A 20,073-nucleotide genomic window follows, 5' to 3' on the forward strand; every position below is an offset into this window, starting at 1 on the left:
AAGTGGAGCCCATAAATGCCAATTTCTCAGATAATCTTGTGCAAAACCAGCATGTTTCATATACTGTGATACATCTCAAGGTGTTAGTTCATGAGGAAGATGCTTTTGTGTTGACAGTGTCCTTCTGCTGACCTTGCATTAGCCTTTGTTGGAAGAGGGGCACCTAACCAGGCTGTAGGACTTGAAGTAATGGGAGACCAAATATAAACTGTTGAGAAACAGAAAAATGAAAGTTGGAGGATGTGGATAGAAGAAGATATATTAGATATGTGAATTCATCATAATTTCTTCTCTGGACTGAGGAACTAATTTTAAGGACAGTTGCTATCTTCTGTGTCTCTTATGATGGTATGTGGTTTTTATGTCATGGTACCAATAACTATAGTGATATTGTGGAGAGTGGTAGGAAATTAGTGGTGGGAAATCCACAGTCACACTTAGGTTTGAGGGACTGAGATATATATCTGTCTGGTTTACAAGCAAGATAATATGTTGTGCTGAGACTAGTGTACACATTTGCCAGAGCTTCTGGGATTTGATGTAGGGAGCAGAGGGAGGAGACAAGGGGAAAAGAGTACAGCTTGTTCTCCAACTGTTCCTTAATTCTGCAGTGAAGAGACTGTAGGTGCTAGTGCTGTAATCTGTGCATATAAGAACAAAAGAGCACACAGGCAAAGTGATGCAGGCAAGGATTTGAGATTATTTGGAAATGCCAGTGTTGTGACAGTATCAGCATGTAACAATGTAACAGTTTTTGTAGTTTGTGGGCTGAAAAGCAGTGAAAATAATGCTGTATTTTTTGAGAGGTGTGCCAGAGCTACAGGTTAATGCAATTTATATTTCAGTAAGGAATAGATTAAGTATAACATGTCATGAAAGGGTCCCCACAACCTTTACAAAGTAATTACTTTTGAATTGTATTTAATAAATTCCTGCCTCAACTACTGGAGATTGAGGGACTCAGTAAAGTAATAAAAAGGTTAGCTGGAGGGTTATTTTATTCTATACTCAAAACCTTTATATGTAGTGCAATTATCAGGTGTTTTCAGGGAAATTAGAAAGGGTAGGGGAGAAATCAGTATGTGTTAAAGAGTAATACTTAAGAGATGGAACACTATATCAAGATTAGACTGCTAAACTAAATCTCCTTAAATGTTTAACATCCACATGTCTGAGATGAAAACTGGGTTTGCAGCAACCTATGGTGTTATTTAGAACCAGCTCTTACCAGAGTCTTCTGACTATTCCTTTTATAGTACAATGTATCATCTTTTTTCCCCTCTTGTTTTTAATTGTGTTACTTTTCCACTAGGGGATGGGATTGCCAGGGAAAGTAGTCCATTTATTAACTGGGCAGAATTGGGCAGAGGAAACATGTATGAAGGAAAGAATATGGCTCTCTTTGAGGTAAGTTAAATACTCCAAAAGCATATTTTACCTTTAATGGAGATGAGCAATCACTTGTTTTCTTTCTGTCTTAAAATTTAGTGGGGGGGAAAATGAGTTTTAATAACTTTTTCATAGTTTGGTTCCTGCTAACATTCCATTTCAGTGGATTTGAATGGTATGTAGGCAAGAACAGTAAATATTGGTATGCATTAATGTGAAGATATGAAATAAGTCTTTGTGCATTTAAATTTTTTGAGCTAGGATCTAGACATTGTTAGACAAAGCTACTGGAAGTTAAATCTATTTTTTAAAGAAAGTAGTATTCAGTTTTAAAAGGATTAGCAAAATAATTTGTTCAGCAGGGGTATTACAGACTTTTTGTTAAGCAGCAATGCTATAAAACAAATTTACAAGCCATGACTTAGTAATATTGTCCAACTACAATGCAGAGCACACTATAGCAATTTCTAGTGTAAATATCTACTTCATAGTGGACGTTTCATGCCTTTTTAATTGACTGAATTATTATAATCAAATTACTGAAAAAAGTGTATTAATTGAGTACTTTTAAGGGCCACTTTTGCAATTAAGTAGTATTTCTAGTAAAAACCTTAGTTGCTCTGCTCTAGCAGCATCAACTAGTCTTGCTCTGATGCTTGCTGTTAACAAAAGCAAGGTGCTTCCAATATTGTTTACTTACCTTACTGTTACATTCTTCTCACTATTTTCTTGTTGTTCTTTTACATTTCCCTCTTCTTCCTTTCAAGTATCTTTCCACAGAGGGCATGGTCTTTCATCTCAACTGTGCGTGACCCAAATAATGTATATTTACTATTTTTCACTGTTTTAGAGAAAATTTTGCTAAGGATCAAAGTAATGTTGATCATTAATTGTCTTTTTATCATGTTTGCAATATCTTAGTATTTTTGACAGGAATGATGCTTTTAAAGTTCTGTCATTGAATTTTTCTCCTTCAAGCTCTGTTCCATAAAGCCATTTCCAAAACTTTATGTGGTTCAAATTAGTTGCTGTATTCCTCAGTCATGATAATTTGGCCATAGCTGTTTTTTGTCCCGAATATGTTATTTTGAAATATGGCTTACATTAAATCGACCGATATAAAACCATTATTTTTATATATCTCAAGTTATAGATATTGCTGTTAACAGTATCATGTTGAAAGCCTTCTAGCGACTTTGTCACTGCTGGTGTTTTCGTGGTGAAATTTTTTGATACTATGTATGTTTCAGAGTAAGTTTCCTATAATCTTGTTTTTCTCATGTTTTCAGATGTGAGAGTTGTATATACCATTAAAAAGAAGTTTGACTATTATAAGCATTATCATTACCTGATCTCCCAGGCAGAGATACTTACTTCTTGTCTGTGTTTGTTGCCCTGATCTCTTGTCTTCTTTCCAGTGTTCAATTTTTTGTATTTAATTGAATTCTCTTGGGTCCATTTTTCTTGGAATTCTTGTGTTGTATATTCTTCTGGATAGTATGATTTGTTTTAGCATGCTTTTGTTTTGTAGCAGTAAAGAAAGATGGGCTGATGTCTGTGTCAGGTGCTATTACATATGTGCAATTATATGTGATATGCATACGTGTGGGTATTTTCAACAAGTTAACACTTTGGAAGTAATATCCCTGGTGTAAGATAAAATATGTAAGCCTGCAGCACTAGACTTCAGAGAGGTACTTAAGTACTTTAGTGCTTGAGAAATTATTTCAAGTCACTTTCTAAACACAAGCAAGATATTGGAAAAACACCCTAATGACTCAACGCTACCAGTACAATCCACTAAAGACTGTGCTCTGATAAAACCAGACTTTTAAAATTACAGTGGAATTTCTCTAGGTTTTCCTTACATTTGAGCTGCATATTGTAAGGTAGTTTAAAAATATGAAAGAAATGGTGCAACATAGCATGTAGAGTTAAACTTCTAGAAATAGTAGAACTTTCTTGTTGTTTGAAAGCTGAATGGTATTCTGTCATGCTAATTTTTTTATTTGACTGAATCAGGACTGACCTGCTGAGTATGTTTGAAGCAGTATCAAAAAATGATGACTTAAAAAGAAAATTTATTTAATAAATGCAGTATTCTTCAAAACCCAACAGGAAGAAATGGATAGTAACCCTATGGTGTCATCTCTTCTGAATAAACTAGCAAACTACACTAATCTAACTCAAGGAGTGGTGGAACATGAAGCAGATGAAGACAGCAAACGAAAGGAAGTCAAGGTATTTAGACTTCTAATAATTTATCGAGATAAAGCTAGCTATAAGAGGTGCATTTTTCAACCTGAAAAGAGAATATGTGGACACCTAAAGATAGGAATGAGGTTTGTAATACCATGTTTAGAACTGAAGCATTTGCAGCAGGACTTGTGTTAATTTGATGTTCTTGTTAGCATGTTTTAGCAAAACTGTGCTATAAAACCCTAGGTAAAACATATGCAAAGCTAGGATCTGAAACATGGAGTATATCCAGTTTTTTCTTCCTTTCTTTTCTTCTTCCTTGTGAACTTCTGCAAGCATCAGTACTTGTTACCTACCTTTAGTGAGTGTACAGTAGGACTTTTTGCAGGTTTATTAATATATTTTAACTGCCTAGGTTTTTACGTAGTTATGTTAAGGCAAATTTGCAATGAAACAGGTCACTCTTTTAATTCGATAAGCATATTTGCACCTCTTAACATGGTAGTAGTTTTTTTGAGTGGCTGTCTTGGTTTTGTGTGTTGGAGTAAGTATTTTTAAAACTTAATGGATGCATTCCAAGAAAACACTTTGTTGCAAACATCAAAAATATTATATGTAGGGGAGGGGAAGTCATATGCTCTGTTTGACACGTTGCTAAACACACTTGCTAGAAGTGATCTGAATCCATCAAGGGTTGTCTGTCTACTGGATACCCAAAATGTGTAGAAGTGCAATGTATGGAATAGTTGGAGTCTGCAGTGGCATGTTGGATTGATCCCTCTGTTAGCAGAGGCTGAATTTGAAGGAGAAAGCTTGGATTAAAGTGTATGACCTGGCAGAGTATAAGAACGTATAGGCAAAGGAGGAATGATGAGCTGCATGGTGACTGAAATGAAGAAAATTAAGGCAGATGCTGGGAAGGGACAGTGCTTGGAGTCACCTGTCTTTGTGTAGGAGAAGGGGTCCTGCTACTGAATTTATATGCCGAGCTATGAAGAAAAGAGGAGAAGTACGTGAGAATGAGAAAAAGGAAAATGAGCACAGAGCAGAAAAGACAGAGATGAAAATACGTTTGAAAATAAGCTTAGGACAGCAACTCATTTGACTGGAAGGGAGCTTTTGAGTGGAAGTTTGTACCAGGACAGTGGGCAAGGGTCAGGGATAAAGTCCAGCTGTTTGTTTAACTTTTTGCTTATCCTGCATTTGTTAATGAGTGTGTTTTCTTTCTGTTTGTTTAGTTGTGCTTGATCTATATTTGTTTCATCTCATCTGAAGGTAAACTTCAGATATGAGAAAAGTAACACTGATCTTCTCACACCTTCCTTACTGTGAACCCTGTTGTCTGTTCAGCTGCTGTGTCAAGGTTTCTGTCAATGCAGCACCGCATTACTCCCTCTGTAGCTGACTGTGAACAAATGAACATCATGTCCTCACTTGCACTTGATCTTGTTTGTGCTCCATGTGGTGGCCTAATAAAACAATTTTTATGTATGTTTTTTATGTATGTATGTTTACGTATATCTTAATTTCATTTCTGAAATTGTGATAGTTAAGTAGTAGTCTGTCAGAGTAGCATTTTCAATAGTGTGATTGAGACAGTGGAGTTGATGCTGCATATGGATATCGCCCAAGATGCTAAAAATAAAAAATACAGTCTAAATGGCATTCTATGGTTTCTTATAAATACTTGGAAATGTAGTGTTTTCTAATAATTTTGATAACTTCTAAAGCATCAATGCTTGCTTATTTATTTAAATCAATTGCCATTTTTCACAGGCCAAGTTGTGATTTAAGACTGTCTTGTATAACTGGAAAGCTACTATGTATAACTGTTGATTTTAACTAGAGTATTTCAAAGCCTGATTTCTCTCCATAAGTGTAGAAGACTGAAACTTTAGTGATGAAGCCTGAATGCTTTTGTGTGTGTCTTGACCTGTGGTGATCACTAGCAAATAAAAAGTACACATATACTATGTTGTGACAGGTTTTACAATTTTTGAAAAAAAGAAATTGTAGTCAGCTCTGCATTACTTCACACTCTGTCTTAATACCTGGTCTGTCTTTTTTTAAAACTGAAATTATTATTGAATGTAATTTTTTGTGCCAGCTGTGTGGCAATTTGTGATCAACTTTTTTCAGAATATAAATGATATTTTGATTATGGCAGTAATTTAGCTTTAACCTCTAACTTTAGACTGTAACTGGTATTTCAGAAAAAGTTTGTAAAGTGTTATGATCAACAGATAAAGGGCCATCCTGTCCTTACCAAGGTGTCATCCTAATTCCTGTGGAAGAAGAGAGCTTGTTATCACAAATAGTTTTCTCTCTTTTCAGGAATTTTTCTTTATAAATAGCACGCGAATATTTGCAAAGCTGAACACTCCAAATCTACCATTCAATTTCACTTGGCATTTGTTCATGGAGCATTTGTGATAAGTGTTTGTGAAATAAAGTGTTTATGGATTTAAATTTATTAGTGCAAAGGAATTTATTTTCTCACTTTGTTTCCAGGGTCCACGAATGGGCACTTTTATTGGCGTATATCTTCCCTGTTTGCAAAACATTTTGGGAGTTATCCTTTTCCTGCGTTTAACATGGATTGTAGGAACAGCTGGAGTTCTTGAGTCTTTCATCATTGTGTTCATGTGTTGTGCTTGTGTAAGTTAACCTTATTTTATTTCTTTTTTAAACTGTTGTCCAAATCCTCTGATGAAAGAATACTGACACCTTCTAATGCACTAGTATCAGGGAAAAAATAACCATGTTTAATCATATTGGTAAAATTGTACTGATATTTAACCAATATGGTTGAATTGAGAAAAATGGGTTATATATATCAGCAGTGAGTGTCATGTGTCAGTCTAACCCATATGAACATTCTTTTGAGTTGATCAAAGTAAGCTTTTGTTTGAAGTATTATGAGTTTTATTAAATCAGCCTTTAGCAAATATTTCATTATTTCCTTTGAGATCTGAACTGTTCTGCTTTTTCCAACTTCAGAACAAGCTGAGTAATAAACTACAAATCAAATCCCACAGCATTGCATCCATAAAGTAATTTTTTAGAATATGAGAGCACTACTAGATGTTGTCATAATAACATTACAATTAGTTTTCACTAATTTTTAAATTGAAATAATGAACATACTATTTTAAGTATATGCAATGGTCTGTATTCTTCCAGTTAATTTTTAAAGACTGTGTCAAGTATAAGTTAAAATCTTCTGCTGAAAAGTTGAGTACTTGAGTTGCATGGATATCCCAAATTAAACATCTTGGAGAGGAAAAAAAATCTAGTTCCATTTGACTACTGTTTTGCCCAATCTTTAAAAAAAAAACCTCCAAAACTCTGGTATTTTAAATTTCCTCTATTTCATCTTTCCACAGACTATGCTAACTGCAATTTCAATGAGTGCTATAGCAACAAATGGTGTAGTTCCAGGTAATGAAGAATTTTATCTTACATGGCAAATTCTTAAATAACGGAAGTTTAAATCTGTGATAAGAAATTCTTATAATTCTCAAATATCAGAAGTAATGCCTTTGTATCAAATGCATTTTTTTCTTTTAATTGATTTTATAAATAATTTTTTAATGTGAGATACAGTATTTAAGACTGGGTCTTCTGGGAATTACAATCTGCAGCACATCTTTGTCATCAGTCATTTCATCCTGTTTTAATCAAAGATAAGATGTTATAAATTGAATTAATAGAGACTGGTCTTCACACAAAGCAAATTTCTTTACAAATAAGGGTACTACTTTTCTCTCTCCTGAATTTTTCTACATTCCAGCTAAACACTGGAGTTAGTTATGTTGTTTTCTGCAAGAATAGTAACTGGTGTCATGGCAAAAATATTTTTCTGTATAAACACTCTAGGTTCTGCCCGTCACCTTAAATCTTGAGGATAGATTGATAAATTGATTCGGCTTCATAAAGCAAGAGGATTTTTTTTTAGTGGCAAAATGAGTAAGTTTCTTGGGACAATAACTGATAGTTCTGGTGTTCAGATATTGATATGAACTCTGAACTTAAACTGAAGTTGTTGGGATATAACAAAAGTAAAAGCTATAATTTGTGTAGGATGTAGAATAATTACATTATAATTTTATTTCATGGATACAGTACCATATATGAAATAAAAAATCAAGAGACAATTTTGTTTAAAATACTTGTGTTTTATAATACAATTGAGTTATTCAAATCAGTGCACAGATAACTAAAATGTTCTGCTCTATTCCCCCTCGTATTTTTAAAGTTCATCTTAATGGTTTTGTTTAACATCTTTCACAGACTTTGAAGCCTGCAGTTCTTACATGAGATAGGTCTTAATTTTCACTTTTTTAGTTGTTGGTGCCAGTTTCTTAGAGAAATGATGCTTGTCCTGGAATACATGGAGAAGGCAGAAAGCACAGATAAGAACCTAGGACTGAAGAAGACCTGAGCAGCAGGATCCTTTATTTTGCCTTTATATGCAAGAGCATTTATTTTATTTAGTAAAAGGATTGGTGATGCATCATAATATCTTAGTTTCTCATTCATTCATATTGAAAACACTGAAGACTGTGGAACAAGCTGCCCAGGTGAATGGTGGAATCACCATTCTTGGAAGTGTTCAAAAAACAAGGAGGTATGGTGCTTAGGGACAGGGTGTAGTGGTGGACCTAGTAGTGTTAGGTCAATGATAGGACTTAATGATCTTGGAAGACTTTTCCAACTTTCATGACTCTATGAAAAACAGCTTTAGACTCTGCACATTGATATATGTTATTTAAAATTGCACACATCATTCCTCTCTGTCTCTTTCTTCCCACAAGCAGGACAAAAATAATGAATTTAAGAGTAGATGGAGAGGGAACCAGAGAGACGAGTTTGCCTTGAGGGAGTTGGTTGACAGTCTAAAAGAAAGAGATGAGCTTGAATTTAGGGCCTTATTAAAAGGCAAATAGTGCAATGGAAATAGGATGGTGGTGGTGTAGTTTATGACTTAAAGAAAGATGATGCATACGTATGAGAAATAAGAGTGAGAAGAATTGAAGAACTGAGGGTAAAAGTGAATTTTATATAAGTGGACAAGAAAGAGCAATCTCTACCCAACACCTTTAAACAGTACTAAAAAAAAGTGATCTGAAGTGAAAGTGGCAGTGGTTTAGTATACAGAAAATGGAAAGAATCAGTAGAAAATAATCTGTTTGTCCTTGCCTCATAAAGCAATTATTTTGGAAATTTATTGTTTGATGGGGAACAGCTTAAGGTTAGAAGCTAAAAATTCATTCATATCTATTTATACGTGTATATCCTTTTCTAATTTACTTCTGTTTAGCTTGTGGAATTTTTCCCCTTCTTTCTTTGGTCTTCGCTTTCTGCTCCACATATAATGCACATGGGGATATTAATCTTGAAATGTACATTCTAACTATCTAGATGGTATAGACATTGATTACAGGCTTGTCATGAGCATGCCAGTGGAGACACATGCAGTGGTTTTCTTGATTATGTTGACTGAATGATTCAAATTTTTTGTTCTCTACTGCCATCCTTAATCTGAAGTCTTGGAGGTGTTTTGTGTTTCTTGTTTGTTTGTTTTGTTTTTTGTTTTGTTTTGTTAAATTCACAGCTGGAGGCTCTTACTACATGATTTCAAGATCTTTAGGGCCAGAGTTTGGTGGAGCAGTGGGACTTTGTTTCTACTTGGGCACAACCTTTGCAGGAGCAATGTACATTCTTGGTACCATTGAAATTTTATTGGTAAGTACTAGTCTCTATTAAGACTAAATGTATTTGGGCTTTTTCAGGATATTGCTGATGAATTTTCTTAATGGTCTAAAATGCATTCTAGTTTGGTGATCGTTAATGTTTTGATACTACATTTTCAGGATGTTGATATTTATTTTTACTCTACTTGTGACTATTTGAGGAAGTTAAATTCTTATCAGTAATACAAAAATAAATTAAATGCTATTTGATGTGTGTTTATTTTACACAATGTGGGAACCAAGCAGAAATCTTCTCTTTCCAAATAATAGTTGGAAAGCATTACCAGGGTAACTCACTGCTGCTTAATGAAAAGTTGTGGAGAACATGAAGGGCATCTCTGTGATGAGGCAATAATAATCTATCACACTTTCTCATTTCCGAACTACTGGCTTTGAATTTTCATATATTTGCAAAGATGCTGTGGAAGTCTGCCTGTGTGGCAGTGGCCTGGCTACTATGGCTTTGCTTCATCCAGGAGGGGCCAATAATTGGTCATCAAATCAGAAACTGAAGATATGCACTACGCACAGGAGATACTTAAGAATTCTTTCTTGTTACTTACCATGATCCATGTAATCAAATCCAGGCTTTTTTACATTTAAATTAGAGATAGTATTCACTAATGCTTGCTTGTATGATCTCATCTGGCTTGTTGTCTGATCTATGGTAGTAACACAAGCATATGTTGAATTGTGGATTGAATTTGGTGCACTGTTCTCCCTATTAGAGGGTCATGTTGGGTTTGTGTTGCTAATACAAATGTACGGGATCCAGCTACAGAATCTGAAGTAAAATGCTGCCCAGGACATCTGTCAAAGACCTCAGAATAGACCCCTGATATAGCCATAAGGCATAAGTATTGCTTTTTTTTTCCTTCACTGGGGCATGGATTATTTGGAGAATCAGAAATTCTTCATCTGTCTGTGGTTTTCCCTGGCTAAGGCCTTGAACAGCAGGGCAATAAAATCCACAAGAAAATTTTCTGGAGTAGCTCCACAGAGAGCCTGAAACTTCTGCAATGTCACAGTGTAGGATTTCCCAACAATATATATTTTATCTGTAATAATTTTTTAGTTTGCTTTCTTTTTCTTCCATGATAATGTAACAATTTCCATATCTTCTAGCATTCTAGTAAATAGTAATTTACTAAACTTAAATTTAATCTAAGAAAATTCTGGTAAATAATTGTCTATGTCTATTTTTGGATTTTGTTTATGAATGCATCACGGTAGCCTCCTGTTCAAAGTTTCTTCCTGCCTTTAGAAATTATATTATTGAAAAATAGTCTTTGAGCAGTTTTTTTAAGGACTGGAGTTGCCTCAAGCCCTGGTAGCTGAGCAGAGAGGGATGTTTTTAGGGTGCTAGAAGAAGGCATATAGATATTGTTGTGTAGTGTAGTACACCAATGTCTCACAACTACAGATCAGTTTGTCTTCTCGCACACATTTATCAACATAAGTGCTATTAACAGTTTCTAACTTCTTTTCAGGTACAACACACCAAAATTTAAGAAAGAGAGATATGTAACAGAATCTTGTTTGAAATTGCAATAGTTTGAAATGCCTGGTTTAGCACATCACTAAGCTTCTTCACAATACTCTTAAACTGTGCTGTTGCAACTTTAGATTACAATTTTATGAAGTATTATATAGGGTCTATAATACTGAAAACATTTTTAGTTTATTATACTTTTGTTTGATTCTTCATATTTTGTTTCAATCAATGGAAGTCCCGTTTATGGTTTGGTTTTTTTCTTTTATTTTTGTCATGTTCTACTTCCTTCCACCACCATTTTCCCATTTGGCAGACACATGAATTTGAGGAGTGGAAGCTCTTTAACAGGAGATAAGAAGCTGGAGCAGAATTTGTATCCTATTCTTAAACCTTGTTATTCTTCACCCTCACCCTTTTCCTTCCTTTATCTCTACAACTTCTTGATGCCCAAATTATACGGCTAAACTAATTTTTGAAAGAAAAATGTATAGGAGGTTAGATTTTATAGTTCAAGTAAATTATTTAATAAAATGTTCACTATTACATGTATGATAGTTCACCATATCTCTTACAGACCTATATTTCTCCAAGTGCTGCTATATTTAAAGTGGCAGATGTTGGTGAAGAAACAGAGGCTATGCTGAACAACATGAGAGTCTATGGAACATGTATTGTCATTCTGATGGCCATAGTAGTTTTTGTGGGAGTAAAGTATGTCAACAAACTTGCACTGGTCTTCCTTGCCTGTGTGATTCTTTCCATCATTGCCATATATGCTGGAGTTATTAAGACTGCTTTTGACCCACCTGACTTTCCGTAAGTGCAATATTGAAGTAGTGTGGGTTATTTAAAAGAAAAAAAGGTGTGGGGAGGGAATAGCTACTGTAACCATTTCATGTTTTAAGCTAAGTTTCGAAATACAAACACTTTGGTTTCAGTGGTAGGTTTATGTAGTTTAAATACCAATGTGGTCATTTGTTATTCTGAGTTACATATCTGAATATTTCTCCCATTTTTCATAAGATATGGTAACTCTAGAAAATGTTCTTTGGTGCTTAAAATTTGGCTGTTATTTCATCCACACCCAAGGAGCAAGAAGGTGCATTTTGCTGATAGTAAATGTAACTGCTTTATCTAAAGATTTAAACTAAAAACCTATAGAATAAAGTAAAAAGGTCAAGAAACCATTGTCGATATTAGCCATAGTTATAAAAACCCCATAATTTAAACTTTGTGTTATGAAGAAATTTTAGAAACTTCCATTTCTCCCTACTTAAAAATGATACATTGAAGTGTTTAAATTCACTTGTGTTTGTGAAGGCTTTCCCATTAATAAAAAAAAAACGTTGTTATGCATGACAGATTGCTCCTCAAGGTTTTTTATGTGCTTAATTCTTAGCTCAATAGGAGTTACTTTACTCCAGTTATTAGCTGCATTTTACTTTACCCAGTTATATGAGTTGCATTTTTGCATATTTTTCTGTTGAAAGAGGAAAAAAATTATAGTGCTTAAGATATGATCAGAATAGGCTGATAACTTTGTGTGGCACTTCATAGTGAGAGTTATCCTTTGCTGTATGATTGTTATAAATTCAATATTACTTTGAAGTGTTGGTAATTACATTACAAATTGACCATTAGAGCAGTACTTGTGGATTGTTCTGTAACATTATTTTACATGTAATATGTAAAATGTTGACATATTTCTGAATAAAACTTAAGTTTCTTACAGTAACTTCCAGTGGGGAAAGAGTAATATCTTTTTGTCACCTGTATAGATAAAAGAGAGTTTATATGGATATGTAGCATAGGTGAGACTCATTACCAAGTTCCTGGAGACTTTATATGTGGCTACTACTGTAATATTATTGTATTGTAGGGGAAAATATAAAAAGAGTTTATTTTCCACTAATTATAATGGTTTACAACTGCCTCAAAATGAGAAACTGAAGTATGGTTTTATGTAATGGTAAGACTGATCTGATGGTGGTAGTTTAAAAAACTCAAATAAAACAGTTTCTACTTAGCTGGTTAGTTAGGTTGGTATACTAGCCTCCATTAAGTTTGTCCATTGTGTAGGTGGTAAAATAGTTTACCTCAAGATCTCCCAGTTGAATCAAACTGAAAGCAGTTTCCATTGCTTGTATCATTTGACCCTGCTGCTATTGAGTCATCAAATCAGTAGCAATTAAAAAGAAAAATAAGCAAGGCAAGTGACAAGATGATCTCTTTAGGAACAGTTTTCTGTTAAATCTGCTCAAATTCCATGAGATGCAATACCTTGAAGCTGCACTGGTGTATCTGCCTAACCCTCATGTTATATTTGAAGTTCCTTCTTTTGTCTTTAAAGATCTATATAATTCCATTTTTAAGCAAGCCTGGAATCTTAAACATCTTTTGTATAGTTTAACAAAGGAATATATCTAGATCCTTAATGTTCTCTGCTGGTAGGAATTTGCTTTTGACAGCTGTTCAGACTTTTCTAATTCTCTTTCATTCCCGAAAAAAACCTTTGCTTCCCAATACATGATTGTTTAATTTGTACTCCCATCACTGTTGTTAAATTTTGATGTTTAACCTTCCTGGCTTATTTCCTACCTTTTGGACTGTAATGTTTTTGAGGATCATCTAAAGTTTTCAGTTGCTTGAAAATGAAGAGAATGGTTTACTTGCTTAATCTTACTTTTATATTTTTTTCATCAGACTCATCTTCTATTTAAGTTTATAAAGTATTACTTAATTTTACTTCTTTCTTGTAGGACTGAATGCATCATAATTGCTGCTATTTAGTAGTCAAGCTGCTTAAATTGATTGTACTTTCTGAAGAACAAATCAGAAGGCAAAATAGCTGCCAATACCATAAAGAAGAAATATTTCATCCATATTTTAAAGACTATTGATGATAGTTTTAGATGTAGAAACTATATACTGTTTGAGTAGATGTTGTATAGGCCTTAAGGAACACAGTGTAAGTAACACATTTCTGAAGAAGTCTAATGGATAAAATTGGCTTAATTCACAGCCTTGTATTGAAGGAACACTGATTTTATTTTTCCTGTTTGTAGTATCTGTCTCCTTGGAAACCGTACATTGTCAAAACGCAGCTTTGATGTCTGTGCCAAATTTACTGAAAGCAATAATGAAACAAAGACTACACCTTTGTGGCACCTGTTCTGTGATAGTTCTTTGCTTAATGCTACATGTGATGACTACTTTAGTCTCAATAATGTAACAGAAATTCAAGGAATTCCAGGAATAATGAGTGGAGTTCTAACTGGTAAGTTGGAAAGCACAGTGATTTAGAAGTTTTTGGATGTTATTAATTTGGCCAATGGCTGGTCAGTAATATAGTGGTCTAGTCTGTCACTGTTTCTTTACCCCTACTCTGTGTGAAAGATTGCTACCTTGAGCATGCTTCTTCCTTTAAAAGAACCTGGTTTTAGAATCTTAGTATCAAGTGCTTTAATTTGGGGGTAATTGGAGTTTTATAGGTACTCTTTCAAAAGCCATTGTTCAATCAAAAAGGTGATAAAGTGCTCATGAAAGCTTTTTTTTTTTTTTAATGTGTATGCCAAACATTTCAATAAGCCATTCATTAATATATTTTCAAACTCTCCTGAGAGAGAACTTGTTTCCAGTTCACAGGTGGTGCAATGAGAATGAAGTTCTGTGGATTGTCCAGTGTACAAGTTAGTGGTTGAATTGAGACTGAGAAGAGCAGTCTACAAAGTGTATAGATTTTATTCTCTTTACAGATCTGTATGGTTGTGGCAGCTTGGAATTCAGATTGCATCAAGTCATAAGATTCATCTTAAATGTGTGATAATTCGTGTTGTACATATGCAAATAATGTTTCTGGAAATGAAATGGATACTCTGATACCTCTCCTTTGCATTCCCTTAAAATAGTTTGATTTGTATAAATATGCTACATAGGGACCCTAGACAGTCAGTGCTGCCACAGTACTCCAGTTTAAAATATCACATATAAAATGTGCAAATACATTAAAAGATACTAAATGAAACATAGGCTTCTCTGAATCTAAATTTGTGGTTTTAAAAAAAAATTCTCAATGAAAAATGAAATTACTTGCTTGTTACAAGAAATGTAATTTAGAGTTTGTTCTCTCAGTTTTATGATTTAACATATGCATATCTACAATTTTTCGTGAATAATTTTGCACTTCCTGCCCCAACTCACAAGTTAGCTGCAAGTTACAATTTTTTGCTACCCTGTAAGATTTAAATATTTTTGGAGGTTTCAAGCTGAATACTAATTTTTTTTCTTGTTCCGTTCACTGTTTAATGTTTCATTCAACAAGCAATCCTGTATAAAAGTATATTTTGCTAATTTATTCTCACATAATGTTAAGATCTCTAAAGACCAAGAGTCTGCTGAAAGCTAATTGTGAGCAACATGCTTTCCAGTATTCACAGGTAAGCTCTTTGCTTACCTGTAGTGAATTTCATCAATTCCTTTATGTTTACTCACAGAATCTGATATGTTTTGTGTTTGGTTTTGTTTTTTTTTAAATTTCCTTGCAGTTGTTTTTCCTTCTACAACTTTGAATTAACTGTGAATTGCCAGCAGGCTCTCATCTTGGTGCTAGCTCCTATTTTTGGGCTGTTTGAGTGTACTGGATAGCACTGGTTACATCCTGATGGTCATTCTTATAGAAGTTTCCTGGTGGCTCTTTGGCATTACAAAGCTGTATTTCCCTTTACTTTTACCTGTTTTTTTCTGTCTTTGATATATATTTTTTTTAATCCATGTGAGGAGATTTCCTCTTATCCAATGTCTCGTTTAGATTCCTTGGGTGAGGAATATTTTAATAACATGGGCAATATAGATGGACTGATCCAAGTGGATTGCCTTCATTTATGTTTCACTTAAGGAATTTGAATACTTCTGACCATTTTCTTTTGCAAAAGCTGAGTTGAGGCTTCCCCAGTTTTTCAAAACTAAAGAAAAACTGTGAATAACTACTAAGTTTTGTCAGAAATAAAAAATAACTTCCCTGTTTATTGGCTCTATCAACTGCTATTGTTGCTTTTGACTGCTCCTGTAGAGATGTTACTAATGAGTTCTTAGTTTCTGTGTCTCCCTGAAACACTTTCAAGAAATGGCTTTCCATTTGTCCTTGGGTATCAATACTATTTCACATCAGCCTCACATATTTCAGTGTTCTTGGAGATTTCAGGCTGAGTACTGCTTTTTCTACTTTTGAAAATATGCGCTCTGCTTCTGTTCACTGATTAACATTTTTCTGAACAAGAGCTTCTCCATAACAATGCATTTCACTATCCTAGTTACATCTAATGCTAAAACTAGGTGTCTTACTTGCTGAGTGTGAGCACACATTCTGATACCCAGCTTCAGCTCTCATGGCAAAGATTTCTCAAGGAGAGTTCTCTTCCACTTGATGAATCTTCTGCCTTGTGTGAAGACTTTGGAGCTGCAGGCTCTGCACATTAAAGTTTCCTGAGCTGTGACTGGGAATATTCAGATGCCATGACTGGGTGTCTCAGTAAGTGTGCTAAATCCTCACACCATTTATTGGGCACTCATATAAAGTATTCATCTCTTCTATACCTTCTGTGAGTGTTGTCCTAAGAATAATAAATCATTCTGCAAGTTGCTGGCTAAATAGGCCTATAACCCTAACAGAAATTATACAGTTCTGCTACTTGCTTTATCAACATTGTTCTGATGGTGATAGCATGTTGGTCTGATACACTGTACCTGTTCTTGTGTATGTACCCTAAATGTTAGCTGCTAGAGGAGCCTTAGTAATCAAGGAATGGTCCTAGAAGGGCCAAATGTCTGGACTTTTCAGAAAAGTTATTCTTTTTTCTCACCCTAACTTTCAAGTCCACTTGGATTATCACTTTTGGGAAAATGAGCATAGGAAAGCTCTGTGTGACAAGTTATGAAATAGGAAAGTGATTTCTATTCAACAAAATATCTAAGCCGATTTTACCCATGTGCTGGCATGCACAGTTCCACAGTTAAGTTGTATGTATTGCAGTGCTCAGGTCATTGTCACTTCTGTGTCATACTGAATAAAGGACACAAGCTGTTGAGTGCTTATTAAGGATTTAAGTGCTTTTGATTGGCAATTCAAACTGATTTTTGGATTTTCTTCTTATGTTTCACAGGGGGTAGATAGATCCTAATTTGGAGATCTAGTCTTATTTTACATCACTCATCAAATCTCTGCTAAAATTCCTGAAATTTAAAGTTCTCTTGTTTCATTAACTTCTTATGGCTTCTGTCTTATCTCTAGATTAGTCTGTTACTCCTCTTCATTTGATTATAGTAATACACATAGCATTCCTTAGCAAATAATAATTAATTTTGATCTTTGCTCTTCTTTCTCTTCTGCTTCTCATGCATACTTCCATACATGCTTACTGACTGTAAGATTTAAAAAAAAAAAAATCTGGGTGTGAGTACCCTCTCTTTGGCAGCTTATGGTTCACAGTCCATCTTCTGTTGCGCTCAAGGTTACTTTTTGCTATTATAAAGACTTAGAATACTGTACTTGAATTCCCTAGAGTTGTTCAGGATGCCTGAAAATCAGCTATTCAATGATCCTGGCAGTCCATGGGATTTTTTATTTCCTTACTGTAAAATCCTTTGCCTTCTTGACAGGCCAGAAGAGTATCTACTTTGTTTTCTCACATATGATAGGACAACTTGTCTCATTTTCAAATAAGCATCAGTGTGGTCTGTTCTCACAATCTTATCAAGGTACACATCCAGTGTTTTCCACAAATTTAAGCTATCAAAATTTACACCTTGATCTATCACTCTTCAAACAAATGTATATAGTTTGATGGGGAATTTGAGCCCTATTCTGCTGGGTTTTTTTTGCTTATCAGTGATCTTCTGGAGTCTGGTTATCAAGCTTTTGTCACCATATGGAAATATTTTGCCATTAACAGCTGAATCCTAAATTGTTATGCAGGATTATTCTGTACAGGAGGTGTCAAAGAACTCAAATTACTGTTAAGTAGCATTTCTTTTTCATACTGCTCCTCAAAATACAAGAACAAGAAGTATTAGTATATACTAAGATTCCTTGAACCTGGAGATAAGTTTCCTTATTTTTTCACAATAGGACATCTGTGTGCCTGTGGAATGTAAGTGTACATTCTAAAAAGATGTTAGAATTTAATTCTATGTTTTGCTTTAGAGAAAGAGAAGATTTTGCAGGACACATCTCACACTCTACTGCATTTTTACTAGCATGGACTGGAGTGCCCATGGTATTAATCATACTGGGAAATGTCATGATTTTTGTGTAAGAAAAAGGCATCTGATTCTTAGGATTATTGCATTCTCACTAGTTGATATCCTGAAACAGAGAGATGACACTGATTTTGTTTTTTCCCCACCTGCAGATAATCTCTGGAATGCCTATTCAGAAAAAGGATCAATAGTTGAGAAAAAAGATCAGGCATCAGTTGCTGGAACAGAAGAATCAAAAATGGGTGGACTTCCTTATGTTTTTACAGACATCACGACCTACTTCACAATGCTTGTAGGGATTTATTTCCCATCTGTGACAGGTAGGCACAACTATTTTTCTTGCATGAGGATGTGTACTTAAATCTGGGAAAAAAAATTTCATGTGCAATTTTTTCATTTTCACCAATCTTATACGTGACTTATTCTTTTGCAAATTTCTGTGTCTGAGGTTATGTACCTAAAACTTTCTGGTGCTAGGAAGACAGGTCATGGCTGATGACTTTTGGAGGTTATAGGACTTAAACAAGAAATCTGTTTAAGGGCCATTTCTATGTCTGCAAAGAAAGCAAAACCCTCATGTGTTACTAAATGTTTATTCAAAATAAGGTGCCTTTATAACACTTCCATCTTCAAAGACTTGAGAGAAAAGTTTAATATTAAATGATTCTTCCAGTGTCCAAGCTGCCTGGTTAACTGCCTGAGATTTGTTTGCATGTCCAATATTTTGCCACATTAACTTTGTAGTCTTTTTTGTCAAGCCTAGACTAGTTGTATTTCATTTTCCTCAGCTCGTGCTTGAATAAAAAAAACCAGACATGTTTTTCTTCTAAAGTCCCAGCTGAAGTAATTGTAATACCAAGTAACAGAATAGAACTCCAATAAGAAGTTGCACCACTGTTTGCTAGTTTATTATGAAGTGGAATTATCCCTTTGTATTCACTGTTTGAACCCCACTGCTCCCATTTCTTTACTTACCAACTCTTCCAACAGACTCTCACCAACATTTCATCACATCTGAACCCATATTATTATTTTATTCCATGGAGTTTGACAATGTTTTTGCACTGGAACATCTTGACATTAGCTTCCATATTTTTGCTTCCAGTAGTCAGGTCAATTCTAGAAGAGATGGCAGAATTAGTTATTGTATAAGTTTCTTTCCCTCCTATCACTGTATATGCTACAAAATAATTCTGTTCTCATTTTAGATTCACATGCATGCATACATGTGATTTTTCTAGCCATTCTTTTTCTTGCCTGCTCCTTTCTTTTTTGCTTCTGAGGTTATTTGTTAGTTTATTGATTTTCTTGCTTATATTTGCTTGTTATTATGATGGTCTGTTTAGTAGAAAGTTAGTGCATTAAGTCATACTGGCTAAAATTGCTAAGTCCCTATTAATTTATACATCCATCCCTAGTAGCAAAATTGCTACTCCTTGTATTTCTTCATTTCAAGAACGATTCTGAGGTAATGCTTGAAAAATATTTGTTTTAATCTGTCTTTTTACCGACCCTTATAGGATTTGCTTACTCAAGTGGGTAGTAACACAGATTTCTGAATCAAATGAAGGTATAAATTGAGAATTTGTGCAGGATTATAATATGCTTCTGTAGCCTGCTTCATTCTCCAATCTTCGAGTTAAATTTGGCTTAAAATTAGATGTTCTTGTTTTCTTAGTTGCTACCATGGAGTTATTATTTATTGTTTTTATGACATAAATTTTGTCTCCTTTTAAGGTATTATGGCAGGTTCAAATAGATCTGGAGATCTAAAGGATGCTCAGAAATCTATTCCTACGGGAACAATTTTGGCTATTTCAACTACATCTTTTATTTGTATCCTTTATACTGTGACTTTTTTCTTAGTCTACGTTCTCTAGATTCTGTAGGTATAACAGGTTTTTCACTGGAAAATCATTAGCGTTTCCTGAGTAGGAAATGAATGAAATCTAAACTGAAAAGAAATCTTTTATCTTTGTC

The 20,073-nt window shown here is 34.4% G+C and overlaps 1 protein-coding gene across 4 annotated transcripts in view; it reads left to right on the forward strand.

Moving 5' to 3' along the window:
• Nucleotides 1–20,073, forward strand: part of LOC121337373 (solute carrier family 12 member 7) — a 70,161-nt gene that overhangs the window by 11,930 nt on the left and 38,158 nt on the right. For 3 of the 4 annotated variants that reach the window (XM_041407447.1, XM_041407449.1, XM_041407446.1), the window contains 9 exons: nt 1,313–1,407; nt 3,508–3,630; nt 6,100–6,246; nt 6,975–7,029; nt 9,206–9,336; nt 11,414–11,655; nt 13,905–14,116; nt 18,246–18,413; nt 19,831–19,929. In XM_041407447.1, coding sequence (XP_041263381.1) covers nt 1,375–1,407; nt 3,508–3,630; nt 6,100–6,246; nt 6,975–7,029; nt 9,206–9,336; nt 11,414–11,655; nt 13,905–14,116; nt 18,246–18,413; nt 19,831–19,929 — 1,210 coding nt within the window. In that variant the 5' untranslated portion in view covers nt 1,313–1,374. Of the gene's footprint in view, nt 1–1,312; nt 1,408–3,507; nt 3,631–6,099; nt 6,247–6,974; nt 7,030–7,467; nt 7,558–9,205; nt 9,337–11,413; nt 11,656–13,904; nt 14,117–18,245; nt 18,414–19,830; nt 19,930–20,073 lie in introns of those variants that run through there. The other variant, XM_041407448.1, reaches the window with a different exon arrangement.

Source organism: Onychostruthus taczanowskii, unplaced genomic scaffold (genome assembly GCF_017590055.1).
Source record: "Onychostruthus taczanowskii isolate IOZ18803 unplaced genomic scaffold, ASM1759005v1 scaffold262, whole genome shotgun sequence".
Taxonomy (NCBI): Eukaryota; Metazoa; Chordata; class Aves; order Passeriformes; family Passeridae; genus Onychostruthus; species Onychostruthus taczanowskii.